Below are 25,953 nucleotides of genomic sequence, written 5' to 3'. Positions count from 1 at the left end.
GACATACCCATCACTTATGCTGTTATGGTAAAAGGTAACCCCTACTCGTCAAATCTATTAAATCTATGAGGAACAGATATCCTCAAGAGTTTTACCGGGTCCATTACTTATTAATAATTATCTCCATTCCATTCATCCTCCCTCACAACTAGCTCACTGTCAGAGAGACTATCCACAGAACAAGATGAACAACTATCAACACAATCTTCAGTAGTACAATCAACACTCACGTCTATCGATACAACTTCCACCGAGTCCATATTCTTCTCAATACCATTCCTTGGTGGTTATGGTCAGACAACTGTGCATGCATAGTAGTAGGCAGAGGTCAAGGACTTTAAAAGCTTTGGAAACACAAAGAGTCGCTCTTTAGTCCAGAAAATTCCTCTACAACATTCTTCCCTTTCACCACTAGGAGGCCTCAGGAATTTCCCAGAGATCATAGAGACTACAAAGGAGATAAACCATGAATTAGAGGACAACTCCATTTCTATCGACTACATTGTAATACTGGAGAGAAGAATAGACGCGCAAATCAAGTCTGTTACGAACGTATCATGATGCTCTATAAACTATGGAATTCTTGGTCTCGACCACATGCTTACTGTTACGACCATCTACCTACATTTTAAGCACGGAAATTTGGGCATGCAGGACTCCAGCCCAGGGATCAATGACTTTAACCATCCAGAGCATTCCAGAGAGGGCACTATTAGTGTCAACCATACCATTATGGTCGTTGTAGAAACTCTATGGCTCCGACAAAGACTACTAGGATGAATGTAGAATACGAGACCGTTGCGCCGCCTCAGAGGTCCCAGTTCAAGCTGTGGAGTTATGAACGAGCCGAACCTCGACCATTGGCCAGAGCTACATCGCCAGCGCCACTAGCAAGAGAAGAGAGAGCCGTTTTGCAAGACTCCATCCTGCTAGTCGCTACGCTCACTACTCACTGCAAATGTCGCAACTGTGACCCATTTACTGGACCAGTATGGCAGAATAAAACTGGTGTCGCCACAGCTACAGCCTCCGGGCCATACACTCGAGGAACAACCCGCATTGGGTACGGCGGGGTCTCGGAGGACATTTTCCGCGTTGGAGAGCGCAAAACGACTTCACCTTTTCGGCGAATGACGATAATGTGGAGCTTCTCGCTTCTTCCCACACAAGAGTCGCGTTCCCGGCGTAGCGTCGCCGCGGCGCCCGTAAACCGATACCTGCACGCGTAAATCCAAGTTTTCAGTCTTTTAAAATTATTTTTACCGCCGTAAATCCCACGGGAGAGCGCGGGGTCGCGTATACCCCGCAAACGGGCCACACGCCTCCATGTGTAGGATTCTGCATGTGTAACTCGATCTCTCCATTCACTCGACATTATGATACCACTTTGCAGTGCGTGATTGCTGAATTCTAACTATGGCGCAAATTAAAACATTAGTGGTGTTATATGGGCTCTACCTTTTGAGATTATGCAACTGCATAGGTCCTGCCGTGACTCGGGTACCCCTGGACTTGTCGAACCCCGACGAGCGGGCCGCAAAGATATCGCGAGTACTAATCGACGATGTAGAATATTTTACCTGTGAAGATAATACTGGTTTTGGCTTTACGGTAGAGTCAGTCAAGGAGGGAGATCAGTACCTGTGGAAGGCGGCTCCCGGGGAGATGTTCCTGACAATCAGGAGATTTTCAAAAAAGGGTCATGAAACTATACTATCTCTGCGATATGATGCGCAGTGGAAGGTCAAAAATGTGTACTATAGATACGACGAACTCTCCGCAGAGACTCCGTGGGTACTAGTGACCGAGGAGGAGTTTGAAGGGAGACTTGACGACATGAAGGGCATTTCAATAAAAGATGGAGAAGAGGAAAAGAAACCAGTGTCGTTAGATCTTTCCCAAGTCGACAATAGCACGACGGAAATGTTCAGCAACACCTCCGTCGGAGTTTCATGCCTAACGCTATGTTCCAAGGGAAACGCAGTCATAACTGCGGTTTTAAACTCGGGATCCATCTTATGGAAGTCCCAAGGAAAGTATAACAAGTGCATGTCCGTCAGACAGTTTGCAAAGGGCGACAAAACTATACTCTCAATATACACCAAGAATCGCATGGTGCCAGAGTTCCAACACTTTGAATTGATTGACAAAAACTGGAAGAAAATCCAAGTAACGGAATTTAACGGCAAAAACTACAAGATGAAGAATAGAAAGATTGTCGCTTCGTCCAGATACCTCTTTTTCCCAAGCATCAGAGGACATAGAAGAACTTGCAGAAGGGGATGGTTGACGTGCTAAGCCCCTGTAATTTAGGTATTTTATAACTTTACCATGACATTTAAACATCCTACTATACTCTTTATGCTAGTTATGGGCCAATCAGCCGAGGGTTTCGGGGTACTTGCATTGTATCAGAGACCACCTGTGATGCCATGGCTCAAACCGATTGAAGTTTGATAAATCGGTAAAATAATGGGAGATATAGAACTGTAGCCGAAATGTGTAGAATGATGTCGTAAGTCGGGATAATTATCACCACTAATTTCCATTATTTCTTCAGCGATTGCAAGACTCTTTTATTTTATCAACTATTTTAATGCTATTTATTGTTTGTAGAAGAATGAGGAGACGACAATACGTAAATGACCTAAAAGCGGCACAATAGAGATTCTTTGTCCCACACATTTTTCAGTATGGCCGATATGGCCACTAAAAGTCATTAGTGCATTTTCATCGTTATCATTACCATGTTATTTTGTAGAATGATGGGTAATATCCTAACACATTGGTTGTGGAACAGTAGACAGTCATATGGTCCTACATGGATGTCCTGTTCATCATTAAAACAATTCTGGCATCATTACAGGGATGTGTAGGATGGAAATGGAAAGATTATTTCCACCCGTGGATATAAACTTGAACGCATCTCCATTATAAACCGTGGAAAATCCTCAACAAGTTCATCTGCATGGTCCCATCCTCTGTCCCCAAAAGCACATGGACAGACCAAATTCTAGGTATAATCCACATCTATTAACATGTGGCAGAGAATAGAGGAACTAGCGACAATGCACTGGTCATGGAAGATGCACAATCTCCTGCTCACACCATAGACACTTTCAAATGTGTGGGTGAATAGGGACGAGAAAGGACAATATGGGCAAAAGGGACGGCTAATCATTGCAACAAGCCAAAAATAATCCATGGAATCACGACAATATCAATGCAGTATGCTCTGCCAGTAGGTAGTGCTAGCGATACAGCCCTCTAGACTACTCTCGATAGCAATTCCTATGGAAGACAATACAACAACCATCCAGACACTTTGTCCAACAACGACATTCTCTTGATCTGTAGCAAAATTTGGCATAAAACTCACCAATCACGGGGCAACATGCGAAGGTCCACGAACTCACAGCAGATGGAACTCCTTGTTTTGTGCCGTGACACACATGTGACAGTTTTCAAGAGCAAATTAGTAGGATGAACTAAAAATATAGCGATTAAGACAAGGAAGAAAAATTCTTCTGGAGGAAATATTTTCTCTCCCTTTTCTTCGTTAATGGGGATATCCGAAGAATATTCTTCGCAGAGTTATTTTCCGCTTTTTTATTAGTGCAGGATGTTAGTTGACCAAATTTATGTTTTGTTTTCATGTAAACACATGGCTGCTCATTTCATAACACTAGGGGAGTGAGGGTAGAGGGTGGACTCGTTCAGTTCTGTCTTTGCAATTTGCATTCTCCCTCACACTAGAATCCCACTTTTGAGTTTTTTACAAACATTAAAATGTCGGATACAGTGCATGCCTCAGAGACTATCACTCATCACTTTTGGGAAAGTGAGGTGGAAGTTCTCAGGAAAAAGGCCGTGACACAGGATGGTAGGCGATTCCGCTACTTTGATGACAGAGGAATCTTCAACTTTGTCTTTTTTATTTGGGCACACAAATGGGTTAAAGCAACTGCCAAAGAGTATCTGGACCCTTACATGCTCCACCCACTTCCACTGGCTGACCAGCTTCTCATATGGCAACCGGTATTCTCGAGACATGTAAGTGATGGGATAGCCAGTATTGAGACTTTTGAGTCTCTAAGTGAAGAAGCAAAGAAGAAAACAAAGAAACCAGTCAGGTACATTTTGTTCAGGGCCATTTGGCTGACCTTTTGGAAGAGGATTCTGCTTGCCATAACGGCAATTATCTTTATGAACGCAATTGGAATGAGCGTTGCGATCATACTTCACAGATTGCTCAATCTTCTCTCTACTGGAAATTTTAGGTTCATGACGTTTTCTGGATTGGCCCTCTCCATTGTCATCATTGAGCTTTTCAAAGAGATTTGCATGGACCACATTTACTACTATTTACAGAGGCTTACTGCAATTATTGATTCATGTCTCCGGGTAACCACCTTTCAACATGGACTGTGCTATAGGCGCACCTTTTTCAGCAATTTGCAGTCCAAGGAAGGAGCCTGCAAGAGCATCATTCACGGATGTTCCGGAGAGGATACATGCTCAAGTGACCCACTATTATGTCCTGCTAGACGCCACAAAAACAATAAAGTAACTCCCAAGATTTATTCCCTTGTTTTAAACGATCCACATTACATTCCACTTTTTGTCGAGTTCACAACTGGCATGATTGATTTTCTGACAGCGTTCACATACGGTCTCATCTTGATTAGCCAGCAGTTTAACATGAAGGCACTCACTATCCTTATCATTTCACTATCTTTGGTGGCATGCATGTTCGTAATGGAACTCGTCAATGGTTTTGTTATGAAATATTTCTTTGGGGTTAGGGATAATAGAATCGCTAGGTCTGAGGAAATTGTTTCAGCCCTGGATCTTATCGAGAGAATGTCATTAGATGATATCGGCCACAATGCTATTACAGAGGCTAGGAATGATGAACTGGTCATTGTACCTATTCGTTTCTTTTTATCTCTCATGAACAAGGTCCTCATGACATCAATAATGTGCATAGACATCATTGTTCTAATTAATGATTTTGTCGGACAAGTTGAAGTTTCTGAAGATGTCAAGAGCATAAATCCTTCTGGGCTCTTGGCATCAATCTTTGTTCTGTTAAAGATTCTTGGTCCACTATACATGGTTCCTCTTAAACTCAAACTTTTAGTTTTTACCATAATATCATTCAAAAGGGTTGAAAGATTTTTTAGAACTTGTTCACCAAACTTTTATCTTCCGGATAACAAGTTTACTGGGGATATTCCTCTGCCAGAGGCACTACCTGATGAGGATAAGACACTGCCAAAAGGCCTAGTTGTAATGTTCAAGAAGGCCTCCTTTGCCTGGATCAATAGCAGGAAGGATCTTTTAGACCACACTGGTACCACATATCTGAGAGACCTTGACTTTGTCCTCAATACTGGTGACCTTGCCATCATTACTGGTGCTAAAGGTTCTGGAAAGACCAACTTTATCAAGGCGGTTCTTGGTGACATGACTCTGGTAGAAGGATCAATGGCTGTGTTGCCTCTATCTACCAACATGCCAATATTCTATGCCTCTCAGGATGTATGGCTACAAAAGGGTACCATCAGATCTAACATTACCTTTGGTCACAGATTTGATGAGGAGCTTTACAAGACAGTCATAAAAGCAGTTGAACTTGAGCATGACATATCCACTTGGGAAGGAGGTGACCTGCGTAAGATTTCTGAACATGGCTACTCCCTCAGTGGAGGTCAGAGAGTGAGAGTTGGACTTGCTCGTGCCATCTATGCCTATCTCATCTTTAGCAAGACTAATAGAGAGAGTGAATCTGGACATTCCTTTTTGGTAGTCCTTGATGACTGTTTCACTAGCTTGGATCCATTTGTTGCAAGAACTATCTTTAGGAATCTCTTTAATATTAATGATGGACTATTGGTGAAAGAAGATGTATCTACAGTTCTAACGATATCCAAGCGTATTTTGGATGCTTGTGTAGCATCTGAATCTCAAAAATCATTCCCGGATGCTCCAATATATTTCCTGGTAAATAAAACTCTTTTACAGAGCAATAAGCTTAAATCCCTAATAGAGCACGAAGTTGGTCATATTGAACCTCCAAGACCTTTTGATAGGGTAAAGCTTCCGCCTGTATCACATGATATCCTCAGAAGATGCAGTTCTGATGACTTTACCAGACTAGGACGAAGGAGATCGACAGAATCTAGATACTCTGATTCACCAACACTTCAAGAGATACAGGATACAAAGGATACAAATAGTAAGAGTTTTAAGCCGTATAGAGCCTATTTCCTCGCTACGGGCTGGCCCATTATGTTCTTCTTTATACTTACATTTACCTTTGCAACTTTGGATAATACCAAATTTGTTATTACTTCCAAAGTATCAGATTCAGTCCTTGAATATGCAAAGGAACATGACGGAGCAAGAATATCACTAGAGGATGTTAAAGAATACTGTATTAAGGCATTACAATGGATTGTCATTCTTTCCATCGCTGTCATGATTGGAGCTTTCTTCCGTGTAGTTGCGATGACATCCGCTTCCCTAAATGGTGCACTAAGGATTCATGAATATTGCATAAACTCTCTGTTTACAAACAATTTGGCTGTTTTAAGAATAAAGGCGTCGCTAGGCAGCATTTTGACATTCTTGTATATGGATACGTTTTTCATTGACAACATATTTGGATATTTTCTCCACGATTCATCTGTATTGTCAATTGAAACTGCGGTCCATATGTTGACACTATTCTTTTTGGTACCATGGGCTACTCCACTTGCTGTATTACTTGGTTTGATCATTCTTAGGCTCCTTGTATACTACTATGTAAGGTCCTGCAAGAACGCATATCTGGCACGCTTGGAAACATTTGGCCAAATTGATTCTACCATAGAAACGGCTATATCAGGTCTATCAATTTATAGGAGCTTTAAAAAGGAGTGGGAATTAGTTCATGCTATGGCAGAAAGTGTTGATTATAATCTAAGGTGTTTTCTTTTGACATATTCAGCAATGACTTGGGGAACAATTTCGTCCAGATTATTTCTATCACCTTTGGCTTTGTTCATTCTTGTCTTTCCTCTTCTTCTTTCACGCTGGACAGGAAATGAATTACAAGTTGGATATTATGCCATGGCATATTCCATCTTCCTTAGCTTGAATACCTCATTTGCAAATTTCCTCAAACTGTACTGTTTGATGGAAATGCATATTGGCTCTGTCAAGAGGTTTTCAAGTTTTATTCCTGAAAATACACCTCTAAAGTTTAACAAGAAGAGAAACATTTATAGAACGGAAATTGTTGTTGACCGTTCTAAGGACTCAGATCACAATAACCTAAGTTTGGACAATGTTGAGAAGTATATTGTTTCCAGGCGCTTTGCAAGACATATTTCAAGGAGGGGCTTGTATTGTACAAATCTTAGAACATTGCTCTTTAGGCACAAGGTTAATGTGCTTGACGTGTCCAAGTATGCAGTTTCAGGTACTACTAGGATAAAGTTGGATAATGTTAGTGTATACATCCACTCTACCAAGGATTCCAAGGAGAAGTATGCTATTCTCAAGAATGTTACTTGTTCTGCGGATACCTCGGACATTATTGGAGTTATTGGAAGAACTGGCGCAGGAAAGTCTACCCTATTGTCAGTACTTCAAAACTTGGCTAGAAATAGAGATGGTTCTGTATTCTTAGATGGCTGTGATTTGAATGATATGCCAAAGAATGTGACTAGACAAGTTATTGGAGTACTACCTCAACTACCATTTGTCTTTAGAGGTTGGACTGTACGTAGATTCATTGATCCAAGAATGTTATTTGAAGATGCTGATATTGAAATGGCCTTGGAAATTTGTGGTTTGATCAAGTTTGTCGAGAGTCTTCCAGGCGGTAAGGGTCTTGACACGGTCATTTTACCGGATCATTACCACAAGGATATGCCAAGGTACTACAAGAGGGTATACTACGGCCCAGAATTGAAGCCACAGGATACTTCTTCCGCAGACAATGTAAATATAGACTATGGAGCTGTACTCTCAAACTCACAGCTACGCACACTTTCAGTAGCAAGACTAGTGCTCTACAGGGAATTCTTCAAGGTTCTCCTGATTGATGAACCTCCAGAGGATGAGGTTGGATCAACAAAGGAAGACGTCCCAATTTATGAAATTATAAGGGCACACTTTAGACACTGTGCAACATTTATTGCGGCACATGATGTTGACGTTTTGCGTCTCTGCACTTCAGTTTGGGTCTTCCATAGCGGGTCTCTCATCAAGACCTGCAAAACTGAGGATATTGTAGACAGTAGTTCACTCTCAAAGATTATAGAGGATTGTATTACCACACACGTTTAATGCAGTAGGTTGGTTTTAAGAAAATTTAAAATTACCGTTTTGCCATACTGGCATTTGTTTAAAATGATTCTGACTATGGTGGTTCCATAATGTATACATGTTTAGCCTGTTTTTACGTTTTCAGCTCTTCAAGGCCTCTGTGAGTCACATGAAAAGGTATTGACGCCCAGTCTTGTATAATCACATAGAACCCCTCAAATAAAAACGGTAAGGTACCTACTGCGCAAATGAATTCTCCATTAACATTAATGCCTAGAAGGTGCGCCTTTCTCAGGTTGGTCTAGGACTTTTGTGAATTTATTTTAATCCCTTGATCAAGTCTAGAACTCTTGAAGAGGATTTTTCTGTACAATGTGTACATTGTGGAAATATGGCAAACCTGCATTTACGCCTCTTTCAAATGCCAATATTCTTGCATCCTTCCCAATGACAATGTGTGATCTGTATTATTCATAAGAGTGAAAGTTGTGATACCTGTTGATGAGAAAGTACATCCAAGTGCATTTTAAATACTTTACAATTTTAGAATTTTGGTCAAACAGGATCGTGTATGTCAGTTGATTTCTTTTCGACCATGAGCTCTACGTATAAATTTATAGACACGTGTACGAACCGCAATTGCTTTTCTGCTGGCAGTGAGACCGTAGACTTGGTATCCGAGGTCGTTAAATGACTTGTGTGATTGAGCAAAGTTGCACGCCTGTTTTGTACAGTAGGGGGTGCCTACTGATGGGAATAGAAAGAGGACAATTCCCTTGTAGTCGCTTGGAAGCTTGGATAGTATAGCCTTTAGGGAGGTCGTATCGCTGCCCTCTGTCGCCAAAGTCTCCTCAAGGACAGTGTCTGGGATCACGCTACCGACTGTGGGCCGAGTATATCGAGTGTATGCGCAAAACGTACCGTAATCACTCTCCGAGTTTGACATTGTGGATATGAAGGAGGACTTTCCGGGATCACTAAAGGGTAAAATGGTCCTTCTGTGACGCGTATCCAGTGGAAGGTCGCGAGAAAGGATTTTAATGACGTCGCAGGGGGTGTGTACACTGAGAGAGCAAACGCACGTAATAATTTTCAGTACAAGAGCGAAATATAGAACATTTACGCACAATTTAACCATTAAATCTGCGCACAGGGAATAATACTACTGCAGAGGCAAGAAATTGTGTGGAATCTTCTCGTATGTGGTCCCCGCGAAGATTCCACGGAAAAACGTCGAGATGTGACCGCAAAAGGAGGAAAATGTAGCGTAAATGTAAATGTGCCAAAGTAAACGAAAGATTCCTGAGGAATCCTAGAGAAGATGTGCGATAAAGTTGTTTGTCGGTCTAATTTGTAATATCACTTTCAAATGCGCCCAAATGATCAGCGTTTATGGTTGCCACGGCAAATATATTGGAGTTCTCGTAGCTGATACCCTGTATCCTCATTCTGACCTCTGATTGAGGCTTTATGCTAATAGTTCCATCAGAGTAACACGGATATGCCGCGTCATTGTCATAGACGAAGTTTGGGTCTATGGAGGTTCTCGAGACAAATACCTTGAGGGGCCCAGCTTGAGCAAAGAAGCCAAGTTTGTTCACATCCGTTACTATAGCGTCAAGAACCTGTGTATTTAGTGTATTGTAATGGCTAGAATTGATGCAACAAACCTCGTCCTTGAACGGTTTAAATACAATGGCCTGATACTTTACATTTACAACAATCATAGCAGTCCCGTCTTGAACTCGTCCAATTTCGTTATGTACTATGCGAATTACGCACACAACATAACCGTACTTTGCTGTACAATGGCCTTCTACCTGGTCACGGAGCATTTCCTCAATGTTCTGCTGATAATTCGGACCAAGTTGCGAAGGCTTCACGTTTATTAGCTTCCATTGCTCCACGACAAAGTACATGGTGAATTATAACTGCTAAAAATATGTCCCTGTGTTATAATGTTAGCAGAGAAGCGGCCTCGGCAAAATCTCCAAACTATTGTGTATTACACCATAAATCACCTGCTCGTGCACCTTTCCAACAAAAAACAAAGAATTTTTACTATACACTTGTGTTTGAGAGAGTTTGATACCATTCTTCACCCAACACGATAAGCATCAGCTCAGAGTAGACTCACTTGCAAGAGTCATGAATCCTAGCTCTGGAAAACTCAGAGTTTTGATGAGAAAGTACTTTAGACCATGTAAAAACAAGCACATAGTACCAATAACCAAAAATCCTAACCGTGCGTGGCATCTGTCGCCAAGCCTAACTAAAAAGTACTCGATTCAGACAATTCCAAAGGAGATATACTCAAGGTTGGCGTTTATGTGTTAGAATATATTGTTTCAGGTACATTAAGGACCACACCAGGAATTGAAGTTTTACTTTCTGTAACACAATTGGACTTGTATACTAGAATTCTATCCACTCTCGGCTCAATATTTTCCTGATAACATACTCGAATAATACTCCAGTGCTGGTTGACTCTTCCAGCGCTTCAATTTCTATTTTCTGTACTGTTCTTTGCTGCTCAATTTCGTGCCTCAACAGGGTGTTTTCTGCTACTTCTGGATCGGAGATTAGATTTTCCAATATTCTCATTTCTCTTTTTGTCAAATCCACTACTTTCTTGATGCCATATTCCTCGACATCACTCGCACGTATTCCTATCCATTTGTATCTATTCCCTTTCCTCCTATTTATGTGGACATCCGGTATGAGGCTATTTATTCTTGTGCTTACAGAACCTTTTGCGTAGGATAAAAATATGAGAAACCCATGAGGATCATAGTCTCCCAGGTAGCAGATCTACACATTTGTATCTTCCGCGGGAACCTTGAAACTGACCTCAATGTCAGAATTCATAGAAAGGTCTTCTACTAGTTTTCTAGTATTATTACTGGGAAATCCGCAACCTGTGATTAAAATGATGGGTAGTTTCTGTATATGGTTTTTACATTAGGCACATGCACCTTCCAAATTCTGCTGTGACAAAGACTCATAAAGACTGTATATTTTTCCACAACTAAAACGTGATTTGCCTTTAAGTTTGCCTTGAAACTGAGCATATCATACGTGATATTGACTCCATAGTCTGAAACTGCATGTAAAATGTGGATGTAACAAACATTTGGTAGCAACATCAATACGATCTTCACCAGTTATAAACTCTATAGAACCCGCGATCATGCCTATTTTTATATAATGCCTCTCTTTTCATTACCCTTGTCGGATATTCTAACTCCTAAATCTACCAGAGGGATGCCAGTTGCTATTGCAATGCACTGTATGATACCATAGTTGGACATGAAGTTACTTGTAGACACGATTGTATCTCGCTTTGGCTCTTGAATATGTTGGAGAACGTATAGTACAACTCCCTTTGTGTACATCCGCGTTTCTACAAGACCTTTTTCTAACGAGTGGACTCACATTTTTGTTCAAGAAATGAATGTGATGCATAAGGGATATGACTGTTTATGGTTGATTGCTGCTGCACAAAAGAACCTTTAAAGTACCATTGCATGAGTTTAACATGGGTCGGTTTCCTGGAAAGTCCTTGGGGCCTGTGTGACTTTATCAGCCTTATGAATCCGAGAACAAAGTCTTCAATGCCTAAACACGATGGCTTAATTTCTCAGACAAACTTTTGCAAGATGCTTCAAAACGGTCCATTCTAGACAAACTAATAAATATGAATGGTAGGAAATTCAAGATTTAAAATGGAAATTTAGGGAGAAATTTCTCCAAATTATGCCCAACTGGGAAGATTTTTAAACATCAAGTGTTTCAATGCTACTGGGTATGCTGAATATTAGTACAAAGTGGTCTGTCTCATTATTCCGACAAAGTCTTCCTTGGATACTAGAGAATGTGACATTTAGCGTTTGAACTTACTGGCTCCATCTCTATCGTTATCAAACTCTTCAATCATTGCGCGCAGGTCCTCGTCAGACAAGTCATGGCCCTGTTTGTTTGTAAACCGCCAGCCAAACGTACCAGTTCCCTTGAGACCCTCTTGAGATCGTTAAAGACAATTTTACCTGTACGATTGTTATTCTCCAGCGTAATGTGCACTTCTCAGAGGCACCAAAAATAAACACACCCTTTTTGTCCTCGTCAAACAGGTCAAACGCCCTGTTAATTTCGTCCATTGGATCGCGTTCGTAAAACTTTTTGGTCACTGGAATGTGTTTGTAGAATGGAATATTAGCATTGCATAGACGTGAGCAACATACTTATATCCTTAAAGTTCTCAAAGTCAATGTTCCCAGAGTTCGTCTTGTCGTACTTTGCTATGAGGTCCAGGACCTCCTGCTTCTTCACCTCGAACCCGAGCGCTCTCATGGCGACCTAGGAGCTATCAGGTGTATGGGTAGACAAACCTTGAGTTCGTGGTAGTCGATTCTGCCGGTATTGTTGGAATCCAGCAGGTTAAACGCGGCTGAGATCTCTTTAAGCTGGTCGCTTCTTAGTTCGAACCTTCCCCTTCTGTTATTTTGGCCAAAAGCGATTTTTATCGGCGTATTGTACGAAGCTTCGGATTTTCTGCTATTCATTTTATAAATTTGGCATAATTTGCAAATTTTTACTAAATAAAAGCAGAAGTGTGACTACGATGAAATTTGAACAAAATATCCCTGTGACTTGAACTTGTGATGTCGTGTGTGTACATCGCCTGTGCTATGTGGGCGCTCGTTCTGCATCAACAGGGCCAAGATACGGATATAGACAGATGTAAAGGAAATATATGTAGCCGCAAGAGGCCACGAGTGGCTCATGTTCTCTGGAGACTCCCGAGAGGTCACATTTAGGCGGAACCTCGTCTCTTTAATGGACTCAAGTCTACAAAGGCCGATAGCTCAGCATATAGACGCAGGAAACAGATATTTTGCGCAAGTTTCCCTGTGAAGATGGAATTGAGCGACCAGCTTGTACGTAGAAGCTGCCGTAAAAACTCGCATGGATATTGAAACGTAAATATTAAAAGTGAGATTTTTGAGGTACTCGTCGAATTGACTTGACTCTCGACGGTTGAGACGAATGGTCAGCAAACTCAGGTTAAGCGGGAACGTTCGACCAAAATGTAGTTCTAATAGGATAAAACAAAGGGGAAAACCCAAACTGGAGAAAGGGAGTGAAACATACAAATCTGAAATTGGAGTTTAAGGCCCCTGGGGTCAGGAGCCTCTCGGCAGCTGGAGGAGATTTTTGACCTCGCGCCACAATTTAAATGTTTCGTATAGAATAATGTAAGTATTTTCAGCATTTTAACCTGTTGCATAAAATTTAGTTCCCTTTTAGGTTAATTAAAGCTGTTGGTATGAAAATTTTAATGATTCTAGACCAAAAACAGTGTCTATCCCGTGTATATTAGCAAAACACCCAGATTGGCAAATATTAAGGCCGAATTTGGTACCATTTAAAGATGGATTTTGTACATTACAAGAAAACGTTGTAAACGATCATTTGGATTGTTAATTTTAAACACGTACGCGTTTTGTTTGTTGCGCGAACACTTGTGGCTAGATATTGCCGTCTAAATTGCCGAGAAACTAGAAGTAACCGTTATACGCCGACCCAGAGAAAATGAAGATCGGTTACCCGAAGGGAGATAACTATAAGCTGGTTTTAGCCGGGCTACAACCATGCCAGAGAAGATATATTGAGTGTTTAGCGTCTTGCAGCGAAGAGGAGCTTTTCCTCCATCTGCAAACATTCACACAATGGGTTTGGGAAAAGAGCGATATTATATGCTGGGCTCCAGTTCTTAATAGATTTGATGATCTCTTTAATCGCTATGTTACGCTTCTTAAGGATTCTTCCGGACAGTTTCCAAGTCCAGAGAATGTGGAACTTGTCAAGAGCGCGCTTAAAACATCAATCATGATTGTAGAGAATTGCACATCAAAGAATACATACAATTCACTGGATCTCTTAATTCACCTTTTGGATGATGTCAATCTTGATATTGTGTTTCTAGCTACAAGACTACTCTCTGTTTTTTTCAGTAGCAGAAATCGCAGAATGGCACTCTCCAAGGAAATTTCATTGGTAATTACCAGACTCTCCACATTCATAGAGAATCCACTTCCAGATAAAACTTGTAATATTGCTTCAACTACTCCTACCGAATTTACAAGGAAAATAGATCAAGAGACACTTCCAATGGTTTTGGACCACTATTTTTGTGCTAATAGGTATTGGCTATCTAGTGAATCGTTTGTGGAAATTGACATTGGTAGGCCAGAGTTGCTCAAGATTCCAGTTTTCGAGGTTCTCAGTGTTGGTGATGTGAATTTTACAGCTTTGCGTGAATGGGTTTTGAGTTTAAAGAATCAAGATTTATTTCCCCAAGTTTTAAAGAGTTTCAGGGTGCTAATTGACAAGTATCAGATTGAAGATAGGTATCACCATGTATTGAAATACAAAATAGCAAAAATATTCTCTCTTTACTTTCCCTCCTTGCAACGTACTATTGTGAACATTCGTTTGTCATCGCTCATTTGCCTCTTATTGATCAATACCTCACTTTATTCACAATTCTTGACTTATAACCCATCATTTTTGCTAGAGCTCTCCTACTTTATAAAGTTCCACAGGTTTATTGATCGTTCAACTATGATAATCGCAAGTGAATTGTTATCAGCAATGATTTACGATGGTATACAGTATAAATTGCTCTCGAATCTTCTGGGCTTTATGGTTCCTCATGGTATTTTTGTCAAGGTTTTAAAGTTTTACCTGAATCACGTCCACGAATCTGAGAAATCTACGCTAGATATACAGCACATGGAAAGTTGCTCTGGGGCAGGTAAACGCGAACAGTTGAATTGTGACGAGCCTTTTACATTTTCATCTACCTCACTTGATGAAAGTATGGCTGTAGATGCAGCAACACCCATACATGCTACGTTTTATATTGGAGGTGACGAAGAAAAGTGGAACTGGGATTTGAGGTTATCCACAGAGGAACTCAGGGCACAAGTTGCAGAGGATGAGGAGTTCATGCGCATACTATTACAACTGCTGATCGTCTATTACTCTATTATATCTTACCATGGAAATTGCAGCGCTTTAACGAGTATTGGAGTTTTGGATAGTCTGGTTAAATTTATAAGGATAAGGAATCCCATATATACTCCTGTGATTATATACGTTGTCCAAGTATTGGAAGCTCTATTGGACTACAACCAAGCTGTTTCACGAAGCCTGAGAAATGACTTGCAACTATTTCACGTATTTATCTCCAGAATCCAGTATGACATGCATAAGATTCAGAATTTTATTCATTTTGGAAATCTTGATGCAGATTTGAAGCCCTGGCCAAATGGATGGAATCTCCCAGACGTAAAAATGGAGATGGTACTTCGGACGTATTGGTTGTCCCTCAGTGAAATAAGTGCAAGACGGTTTCTTTTCAAAACTATCGTAAAAGATATATATTCGGTAACTAGACCATATTCCATAAGGAATGAAATAAATGATCACGATGTTTTTGGCCCAGGAAGTCCCATGATTTCTGTAGTACTTGAAATATTTAAGGATCCAAAGTCGTATGGACTGGGGATTTATAGCTCCGCAATCACTCTTATATTGGATGTAATAGGAGAAGATCCTATATCACAAGAAGATTTGCATAGGTTAGGTATAATACCAGCATTTTTGAACTCTATATCGGAGGAAAGCCTAAAGTCCGAAGACTGCCTGAGCATTATTCCAACAGCAATTTGTGATTTGTTTTTGCACAAGAGTGGCCAAGAATATATTAAGAACAATAACTATAAACATGTTTTAAGGTTGGTTGATATTGTTGTAAAGAGGGAGTTTGTTTTATTCGATCGTTTTGGTGAAGTAGCAGCGTCAATAGGAATATCTTTGGATACTATTGTTAGGCAACACGAATCATCTCATTCTATAATAATGAGACATGTTATTCAGGTTATATTTGATTTATTACAAGAGTCCTTGCAATTTCCATCATTCATTCCCTGTGACCCAAAGAAATATTCAGAGAGGGTGGATTCATACTTGCAGCAGTTCCGTACTACGTCTGCAGAGATAACTATTGAGATGCTTTCAACACTAGACAAGTGCAGTAGTCATGATTTTTATGCGGATAGGATAGCAAATTTGGGAAAGTTTCTATCGACATTCTTGTCCTTTGGTCAAAGTATATCGCACTTTATCTCATGTGATGGAATCAAACTGTTAATGCAGTTATGTACGGCGCCATGCCTTCCCCCCTTATTTTTTAGTGTATATCCTCAACATCCTTTGGTTTTGGCTACAAAGTATATTTTAAGTCAGGCTGTAGCACCCTCTATAGTTTATCTGCATTCCTTATGTAAACCATATGTGGGTCCCGAGTTATTTGATCGTACTACTCCCATGGATAATATAAACTGGAGAGCTTCTCACGGAACTAATCACTTTCTCTACTCTATGCACAAGGATAATACTGGTATTTATACCGCTGGTTGTTGCGGTCAACATCAAATGGGTGTACAGCTCAAAAATTTGTCGACTTGCGAAATGCACACTACTCTGACTCTTTGGTTGGAATCTTTTGTGTTTGGATTCCCTGGTCTTTTGCATACATTTCATGCTTCTTTGAGTGATACTGATAAGGAAACTGCCTTCTTTCTCTCAAGTAAACACAATTCACACGAGCATCCGCAGCTTCGTGGGTTCAAGTCGTTTATAAATGACGCCAAGAACGCAAATACCGATGCTTTATTCTCTGCAAACGATTTGTTTTGGTCATCACAATGCACATATGCATACAGTTTACCAAATTCTGCCTTTTCTGGTGGTCACTTGTCCCATGAACGACGTGCTTTAAGTTTGGAGATGTGTCGTTTGACTTTAATTGCATCAAGGTCACTTTTATTCTCTTTAAATGCATCGGTAAACAAGGCATTACGAGGATTGAAACCAGAAAATGAATGCCTTAAAGCTCATATTGCTAAAAATTCCTACTCAATTGCTACGGCTGTTATGATGTTGGCAAACGAATTTCCAGATGTAAAGAAATGGCAAAGTAGTGAACCTGTATTCCTTAAAAATATGGATTGCATCAAGACTGCACGTTACTTTGCCGAGTTTATGGAATTCGTATACAAGCTCTGTATTGATGAGAAAAATAATAACTCATTATTCGCTCTTACTACTTGCATGATCACTGGGCTGGATGGAATGAAGACAATAACATCGATATTTGACTATTTGTTATCGCTTTACATCGCATGTTCTCTTGCAATTGCTCTTAGACTAAATCCATCGTTGTCTTGCAATGATGTTCTTGGAATTGAGGTTACTAACCATACGTCACTCTTCAACTTTGTAATTGCTACAGCTAATGCTCTAACATCACATGACTTGAAATGGATAAAATCATCAATGGTTGTTCTGGGAAAGACCATACAGGTAGCACTTAGCCTTTTTTGTAGACTTTGTAATCCAAGAACTATGCTAAATGTTACAGTGGATTCTAACCTTAGGGAATTTATCAGCAGACATTTCTGCCCGGAAAATATGGATCTTCCTTGTTCATTGAAGGATCACACTTCTTGTTCATCTAAATGTCACATTTCAATTGGTCAGATATTCAAGAACATTGTGGCTACAATATCTTCTACATGTTGGCCATGGTTGAAGGTTTTCTCTCAAATGCAGCCATCTCTCCCAAGCAGTAGTACTGCAAGTATTGGTTTTTATATTTCTCCAAAAATGTTGTCTTCTTTGTTAAAGGTTCATGTTTATATTTTGGACTATGCATCATCATCTAGGCAACAAGCACTTAATCTATTCTTTCTCAAGATGGATACCAGCTTGGGAGAGCCATCTTCAGAGATGGAGGGTATATCTAGTAGCAATTTGATCCAGCCATTTTTGGGAACTAATATGCGCCGTAACAGGAGACTGAGGAATAGAGAAGTAAATTCAAACAGGGAGCTCGCAAACAGTGGAGACGAGGCTAACGATACGGATGGAGATTATGAACTTGATAGTACTGGACGAATTCAAAATATGGATTCTGTGCGCTCACATTTGTCAGAAATGGGATTCAGTGATCGTGACATTTCTAATGCAATCTCTCATTGTGGTATTTCCGATTTATTGACGTTGACTGATTGGCTAATTAATGTTTCAGAGTTCAATCAAAATGTGCCAGAGTTTGCTGATTTACCGCTAACCTCGAATCATAATGAGCGTTATGAAACAATATCAAAGACAATTAAGGATTCTAGCTTATTTTCAGACTTTGAAACACTACCTATGCCCTTTTTTGCGCAGGATGCAGACGTAGTTGTATATATCGAAGATGTAGATTTAAATGTAGTTCCAGAGATTCGTAGAAATATTATTAAATTGTTGCTAATGTTCTGCAAGAATATGCCAATAACGCTGAGCGTTATTTCAGATTGTTTGTTCCGTATATTGGCCCTTAAGCTAGATGTAGTATATGACGATGAAATCAATGCATCATCATTTGGTGGTATTTACAATGTGGAAAGTACACATGATAAAAATATATTGCACATACTCGCTTTTATTCATAGAGAGATTAAGACAGTGCACTCTCAGATTTCGCAGACACAAGTGAACTTTGGGTCAGAGGATATTGCCTCTATATTTAGTCCTATAATTTTCATGAATGAAACAGATAGACAAACCGCATTTGAAAGAGCAGTGTGTGGTGGAAAAACAAGGTTGGATGAACCTTATAATTATTCGATGGCAAAGACCCACGAATATCTTGCATCTCTATTTTATCTTTTGGCGTATCTCCTAGGTGGAAGGGAAAGTTACACTCATTTAGCACTGATGTTTGATGATTTTGTGGACGTTATTTTTTCTATCATTGAACTATTCCATAAAATGAGGTTGGATGCATATAATAGCGGTGTAATAACACTTGCAAGCATGGGATTAAAGAAGGCATTACCTGATATTTCTGTAAATATTCCAGAGTGGTGTTTGCTTGGTTCAGGTGATTCCACTGGACCTTCAGAATACGATATGGTAAAATATGGTTTTTGTTGCACATCTCGCGTACCACAGGTTGCCTCACCTCCTCCATTTTTTAAGTTTGCTTTCATTTGTATTGTTGAATTTATGAAAAAGTACAATTTGTTCGATTTGTCAGGTTTATACACAGAAAATGACGAAAAAATTAAAATTGTGACCTCTTGCTCGACACGATTCATTAAGAAAGATATGCAGGAGAAGCTCTTGAACCTCTGTATGGGCATATCGGAGCTCTTCCCAGGTTTGGACGCTGATTTATTACTCCCTATCTTGTGTATTGTTGATAAATTAACAGAGGTTTGCAGTAATTCGGAAAAATTGCTCCAATATAAACCTGTTACATTCCATCAATCTAAATCCATAAACAGACAGAACCTTGGATCTTTGAGAATTTTGTTGAACATTCCAAAATCGGCACAATGTAAAGGAATATTGAGATTAGTCTCTAATATATTTGTGCACTGTTTGGAAAGCCGAAATACACTCGAGGAATCAATGAAGGATAGGATAATTGGCATACTATCATCTGCAGATACTCTCTCTATGCCATTGGATAAATTCGTCCAAGAGGTTTACCCGTTTGTAAAAAAGGATCCCTTGTTACTCTTGGACTTGTTGAAACGCCACACTGTTATAACCATACAGAGCTCTGAAGTTCATGAGGAAAATGAGCAATCATATATAGAAGTAAAGGATTTGACAATTGCATTAAAATCTGCAAATTTCTTAAAGGATGCGCTCATGGAAGAAATGATGGGAACTGGAAAAAATGTAAATATGGATGCAGTTGATTATGAAACTCTTTATGCAAAAAAGAACCTTCACATTTCTCGATTGCTGCTTGAACATATGCACATATTTGGCAATATTCATGGACTAACAAATACTCTTCCAAAGAGCAAGTCAAAGCCACTTTATCCATTTTCATTAACACTAAACAGTGTCTTCTTCCTTTTGAACGCAATATTCCACAATTTCCCACTTCCAGAATCCATTAGAGATGGAGCTGCTCTCAATATTCCCATTGAGTTGCCATACAAACCACTTCCTTGGAAATTTGACAAGATTGAAAGATGTAACTCGAAATCTCTTGTTATTTTTCTTTCAAGGTATATGTTCACAATGATATGCTCTCTCTCTGCGCCAAAAAATATGTCGACACCCGATGAAGCTTCTGTGCAATCCAAAGCAGAATTTGAAGCCGTTCAAAAGTTAATCATTGATTCACTGGAAAACTATACGAATACTTTGATACTACTTGCATTATCATCTTCTGAATTTTGTCTAACAATTATAAGTGAAATTGGAAACTTGCTACAATCATTTGTCGGATTAGATATGGCAGAATGTGGAGTTTATTTGTTTCCCATTGCTATTTATACTCTATGTAATTTGCTACACCATTTGTTGCAAATTCCATTTGATCATGTGCAAGTCTCTTCCGAGACATTTACTCAATTGAAAAAGGCGCTAACGTCCCTATTTCACAAAATTGATTTATTCAAGGATGAATCAAAGATTGTTTGCGGTTCAATCGTTAGGGTTCTAGTACTGTTAACATCTCCAAGCAAGAATGTTGAACTTGTAGATAATGATTCTAGTGCAGAACCTTCAGCCTTGGTTGTTGAATTGGCTGACGACTCTAGTTCAGACGATTCTAGCCTAAATATGGAAGTAGATTTAGAATCTGATGAAGAATCCGAGTCTGAAGTATCTGAAATTGATGAAGAAATATCTGGTGAGGAAGATGATGAAGAAATGGCTGACGATGAGGATATGTCTAGCGAAGATATGTCAGATACTGAGGATGAAGGTGATGACGACGATGGGGACGATGTGGATAATGATAATATAATGGAAGATATAACCGATGACCTCAACGATATAGAAATGGCACTACCTCATCAAATTGATGAAGAATACGCTTCTAATCACTACTCTGATTCTGCTTCTAGCTCAAGTATGGATGACGTCGAAGAGGATGAAGATGACGTGCCTCGCATAAGGGTTGCCGGTGAGCTTGATGAAACAAACATGGACCATAATGTGCAAGAGGTCATTGAAAATCCAGAAACTAACCTGAGTATTGCTGATGACGCAGACGAAGATAGTGAATTCTCTGGTTCCCAAAGTGATTCTGCACCTTTAACTACTTCTGTGGAACAAATAATATCAGACTCTGTACCATTATTAAACAATTTATCATTTCCGGTGAGTGATGGAAGTTCTAGGCAAACATCAGCCTCAAGAAACCAAAATGGAACAATACACATTGAAATACAGTTTGGAAATAATCAAAGAGCTGTTCGCTATCTAAATAATCCCAACAGGATATCACAAACTGAGAGCGCTTCTGTGCAGATGCAGCAAGGTCAACCCAGAAATGAAACATGGTCTAATAGCGGAGATTTGGAAGTTCCAGAAAAACATCCACTACTTCCATCAACTAAGAAACAACTTTGTAGCTTTGATATGGATTCTGACTTTATGAACATTATAGCTCTAAATGTTCAAAAGGTCCAGGTTAGGAACGATCCAATTGTACCCGAGCAAACTGAAGAAATATGTGAATCACCACAAGATGAGGAGAACATGGAAACTGAAAATGTAGATGCTGTGCATACCAATGTAGAACAAAATTCTAGCGCAGAGAATACTTCTGAATCAGCCTATGAGAGCAGGTCATTACGCATAATAGCGCAAGCTCTGGGGATTTCCTACAATGATTTGTTCGGGCTTGCTAACATGGACCCATCCGTCATTTCTGAGCTTCCATATGATCTACGCGATGAAATTATTTCTCAGCAACTCAATACAATCAATGTGGATGCTGTTGCTTCCATGAGAGATGTTAGAGCTAGAAATACGCTTAGTCCAGCAATAACAGCGATTCCATCCAGAAATGAACTGCAGTATTTGGAATCTCTCCCTAGAAGCCTAAGGTTGGATGTTTTGCGTTCGTTGTATGGAGATAATTCTAACGAAGCTGATGAAATAAATGCTACATTAGACTTGGATGGAGATAATGCAAGTTTTATGGCGGCACTGCTCCCATCACTTAGGGCAGAAATATTGCATGGATCAAATCAACCAAGAGGAGATGACACAGCAAACGAAGCCAGGCATACGTTATCAGATTCGTCCAACCAGATATCCGTTAATGTTCAGCAGGATGCCTCCTCTCAGCAAGCTGCAGCTAGTGTAACAGACTTGGGCAGACATCGATCACCGGGCGTTACGCTAGGATTTATCATTGGAGAAATACAAGCTGCAACAAACCAGTTGAGACGGTTAACAAATATACACACTCGTTCGAGAGGCTCAGCCAACAGAAGAATTATGAATAGGGATAGTAACGATTCTAGTTTTAATACAAATGATGTTTTGTTTGTGACTGATAGAAGAACTAGGGGATCAAGATTCACAAACTTTGAGAATTTGGGAAGGTTTTCACTTAATGGAGCAGAGGTTGATGGAGTGGTTGCGGAAGGACAGTCTAGCAGTGGCACCAACAACGCTTTAGGGCTGGATCGCAGAATACTACAGTCTATACCGCACCTTTTAAACACATTCGAGCCGCAACTTATAAACATATTGCAACCACGAGGAGCACCGGCAAATGTAGCTTCAGCATCACAATCATTTGACGTTTCAAACCTTTTAGAAGCAAATGATGTAACATTTGACAGTGTGGTTGAAAATATTCTTGGACTTTTACCAAAGTCTCCTTGTGCAAGAGATTCTAATTTAACGGAGAATGAAAGAACATTGTTGAGTTACTGTGGACTTTCAAGATCTGATTGGAATACAATGGGAATAATTGGAATATGCAAAGTTTTTTACCTAAAGAGTGAGATAAATAAAAAGATGTTTTTCAAACTGCTGTATAACTTGGCATCTTTTGGAGGACCAGTGTGTGACACTCTCCTGAAACTATTTCTGGTTATGATAAGTTCATCAATTTTGAGTGTTAATGCCGAATCGACATGTACAGATATAAATGATTCATTTTTCAAAAATCTTCCAAAGATATGCAATGTAAAAAATGCTTCTTTCCCCCCAAAGCAAACATTTTCATCCTCTTGTAAGGAAACAGTAGAATCTGGGACAAAGAATCCTCAAAATACGGCATCCCAATTGTTCCAAGGTAGTGTCACTTCTTCAGTTTCTCTCAACTCAAGCTATTGTAGCTACGTTTCTTCTGAAAAGGTATTGGAACAGTTGAGAAGTTTACTTATTGCGTTGCCAAGTACTATAAGCTTCTTTTCAAATTCTATATCTACACCATCTTCTGAGGAGATTGTGACAAGCCAGGAATTAAAAAGAAAGAAGAAACGTCTAAGTACTAGTACTTTGAAAAACACACCCTCGATTTATCCAATCAATTTCTTTTTCAGTGCAACAGCTACTCATTTGTTTCAATCGTCCACGAAACATATGAATCACTTGCTGATGATTATCCACAATTTGATAGTGGCACCTGAGAATAACATACCAGCTGACACTCAAAAGGACTTTTCAAATTGTATTGATTTAGTTTCTTCGGAGAACAACATGCTAGAAACCTGTGCGCTAGCTAGCTCATCACCTAGCGAACCAAACAATGTTCAAAAGGCTATAATTGATTCATTGGATGAAGAATCATTGGGTCTATTCCTAAATGTGTATTCTTCCTGGAAATGTCCAAGCAGTTGGGTTCAATTTTGCAATATTAGAGATATTAGCTCTCAAAACCAGCTTCGTATAATCGCACAGATATTTGGAGCGCTATACAATAGTAAACATAGCCAGTTTATCACAGGTGTTTTTAAAGAAAAATGTTTATTACTTATTGATCTTGTTTCAACAAAATTGAGGGTCACAAAGTCTTTAGCATGCACTGATCAAGATCTGGAGCCAATTATTTTTGCGCTTTTGAGAGTGGTTACTTTAGTTAATGAGATGTTTACAGAAGCTTATAAACCAAAGGAATCAGAAAATACACCTGTTTTGAAGCTTTCCACAGATTTTTACAGGAATTTGCCATTTGAGAGAATATGGAAGGCACTAGATGATGTCATGCTTTCACTCATGGATAACAATGCATTGGATTCCCATGAAATTTCAGCCTTTGAACGTTTGAGAGGTTTGATACCATTGCTTGAAGTATATCTACTCATCTCACAGGGAAATATCGCTATGGAATACAACTTGGATCATATATCAAAACTGGAAGAGACACTTTCTCTAATTGACTTTGATATTGATGCGCAAAAGCAGACCAGAGAAAAGTGGGATAACGATTCCTCGCATTTGGAGCTGAGTAGTACACATTTAGATTTAATAAATTTCGTGGAAAGACATAAGAATGCCATTAACATAATTGTGAAACAGTCACCATCCTTGCTGAATTCTGGATTCCAACCTGTTGTACGATTAGCGCCAATGTGCTTGAATTTTGACATCAAACGCCAGTACTTTAGGATAAAACTCAAGGAGAAACGTCAAGGAATTCGCCTAGAACCCATTAAGATTACCGTAAGGAGGAAGCACGTATTCCTTGATTCATATCATCAACTTCGGTTAAGATCAGGAGATGAAATGAAGGGAAAGCTTACTGTCTCTTTTGGAGGTGAAGAAGGTGTAGATGCTGGTGGATTAACGAGGGAATGGTTTACAATTTTGTCAAAGGAGATGTTTAACCCAAATTACGGTCTCTTTACTCGTGAAGGAAGAAAGCAAGAGTTTAACCATCCAAATCCGCTTTCTGGAATTAATCCTGACCATTTGAACTTTTTTAAATTTATTGGTCGTGTGATTGGAAAAGCCCTTTATGACGGACATCATATGGATGCATACTTTTGCAGATCGTTTTACAAGCATATGCTCGGTAGAAAAATTACTCCAGCGGACGCAGAGTCTGTAGATCCACAGTTTTATGAGAACCTCATTTCAATTGACAAGTATAGTCTCAAGGACCTTGATTTAGAACTTTACTTTAGCACGGAAATTGATGAATTTGGAAAGGTCAAAGTCATTGATTTGATTCCAAATGGTCGCAATATTCCGGTTACGGATGAAAACAAACACAAGTATATAGAATTACTCTGTCGTCACAAGGTCACAAATGGAATCAAGGAGCAATTGGATGCATTTATGGCTGGATTTAGGGAATTGATTTGTCCGCAATTAATTTCTATTTTTGATGACAGAGAACTTGAACTGTTAATCAGTGGTATACCAACGATTGATCTGCAAAACATGAAACAAAATGTCGATTATGTAAATTATACTGAGAATAGTGAGCAAATTGTATGGTTTTGGGAGATTTTGGAGGAGCTGGACCAGAATCACCTGGCTGCCTTTTTACAGTTTGTCACCGGAACAAGTAGAGTTCCAATTGGTGGCTTCAAGAACTTGATGGGTATGCGTGGTCCACAGCGAATTTCTATTCACAAAACGTTTGGAGATAACAGACTTCCAACTGCACACACGTGTTTTAATCAGCTTGATCTCCCCGCATATCCAGACAAACACATGTTAAAGTCCAAACTTCTTCAAGCAATCCTAGAGGGAAAGGAAGGATTTGGATTTATTTAAATTTTTACAAATATTTGC

General features: G+C 39.6%; 7 protein-coding genes across 7 annotated transcripts, besides 1 other annotated feature; 3 read left to right on the top strand and 4 right to left on the bottom strand.

Moving 5' to 3' along the window:
* Positions 1-1,416: 1,416 nt before the first annotated feature.
* Positions 1,417-2,298, top strand: BEWA_032310 (hypothetical protein; the record flags this gene model as incomplete). The annotated part of the gene is made up of 1 exon (XM_004829987.1): positions 1,417-2,298. The coding sequence occupies one exon, from the start codon at positions 1,417-1,419 to the stop codon at positions 2,296-2,298; it is 882 nt and encodes a 293-aa protein (XP_004830044.1).
* Positions 2,299-3,611: 1,313 nt separating this feature from the next.
* BEWA_032300 (ABC transporter, ATP-binding protein domain containing protein) lies at positions 3,612-8,340 on the top strand (the record flags this gene model as incomplete). The annotated part of the gene is made up of 1 exon (XM_004829986.1): positions 3,612-8,340. Exon 1 carries the CDS (start codon positions 3,790-3,792, stop codon positions 8,338-8,340), a length of 4,551 nt encoding a protein of 1,516 aa, XP_004830043.1. The 5' UTR covers positions 3,612-3,789.
* Positions 8,341-8,571: 231 nt separating this feature from the next.
* Positions 8,572-9,477, bottom strand: BEWA_032290 (signal peptide-containing protein). The gene is made up of 5 exons (XM_004829985.1): positions 9,241-9,477; positions 8,954-9,201; positions 8,815-8,921; positions 8,720-8,781; positions 8,572-8,684 (listed from the first exon to the last, which is right to left on the bottom strand). The coding sequence occupies exons 1-5, from the start codon at positions 9,455-9,457 to the stop codon at positions 8,638-8,640; spliced, it is 681 nt and encodes a 226-aa protein (XP_004830042.1). The 5' UTR covers positions 9,458-9,477; the 3' UTR covers positions 8,572-8,637.
* Positions 9,478-9,595: 118 nt separating this feature from the next.
* Positions 9,596-10,361, bottom strand: BEWA_032280 (DNA-directed RNA polymerase II subunit Rpb7, putative). The gene is made up of 2 exons (XM_004829984.1): positions 9,990-10,361; positions 9,596-9,944 (listed from the first exon to the last, which is right to left on the bottom strand). Exons 1-2 carry the CDS (start codon positions 10,236-10,238, stop codon positions 9,666-9,668), a joined length of 528 nt encoding a protein of 175 aa, XP_004830041.1. The 5' UTR covers positions 10,239-10,361; the 3' UTR covers positions 9,596-9,665.
* A 373-nt stretch (positions 10,362-10,734) lies between these two features.
* BEWA_032270 (hypothetical protein) lies at positions 10,735-11,511 on the bottom strand (the record flags this gene model as incomplete). Its single annotated transcript, XM_004829983.1, has 4 exons — positions 10,735-11,130; positions 11,170-11,262; positions 11,295-11,416; positions 11,451-11,511. The coding sequence occupies 4 exons, from the start codon at positions 11,509-11,511 to the stop codon at positions 10,735-10,737; spliced, it is 672 nt and encodes a 223-aa protein (XP_004830040.1).
* Positions 11,512-12,026: 515 nt separating this feature from the next.
* BEWA_032260 (centrin, putative) lies at positions 12,027-12,966 on the bottom strand. Its single transcript, XM_004829982.1, has 6 exons — positions 12,708-12,966; positions 12,561-12,675; positions 12,428-12,505; positions 12,322-12,365; positions 12,220-12,289; positions 12,027-12,186 (listed from the first exon to the last, which is right to left on the bottom strand). Exons 1-6 carry the CDS (start codon positions 12,879-12,881, stop codon positions 12,137-12,139), a joined length of 531 nt encoding a protein of 176 aa, XP_004830039.1. The 5' UTR covers positions 12,882-12,966; the 3' UTR covers positions 12,027-12,136.
* Positions 12,967-13,562: 596 nt separating this feature from the next.
* On the top strand, positions 13,563-25,935 carry BEWA_032250 (ubiquitin-protein ligase 1, putative; the record flags this gene model as incomplete). Its single annotated transcript, XM_004829981.1, has 1 exon — positions 13,563-25,935. The coding sequence occupies exon 1, from the start codon at positions 13,912-13,914 to the stop codon at positions 25,933-25,935; it is 12,024 nt and encodes a 4,007-aa protein (XP_004830038.1). The 5' UTR covers positions 13,563-13,911.
* Positions 21,093-21,213: a microsatellite.
* Positions 25,936-25,953: the final 18 nt, after the last annotated feature.

This window comes from Theileria equi, chromosome 1 (genome assembly GCF_000342415.1).
Source record: "Theileria equi strain WA chromosome 1, complete sequence".
In the NCBI taxonomy this organism is placed as follows: Eukaryota; Apicomplexa; class Aconoidasida; order Piroplasmida; family Theileriidae; genus Theileria; species Theileria equi.
Note: the sequence above shows the minus strand (reverse complement) of the source record. Positions and strands in the feature narration are given on the sequence as shown.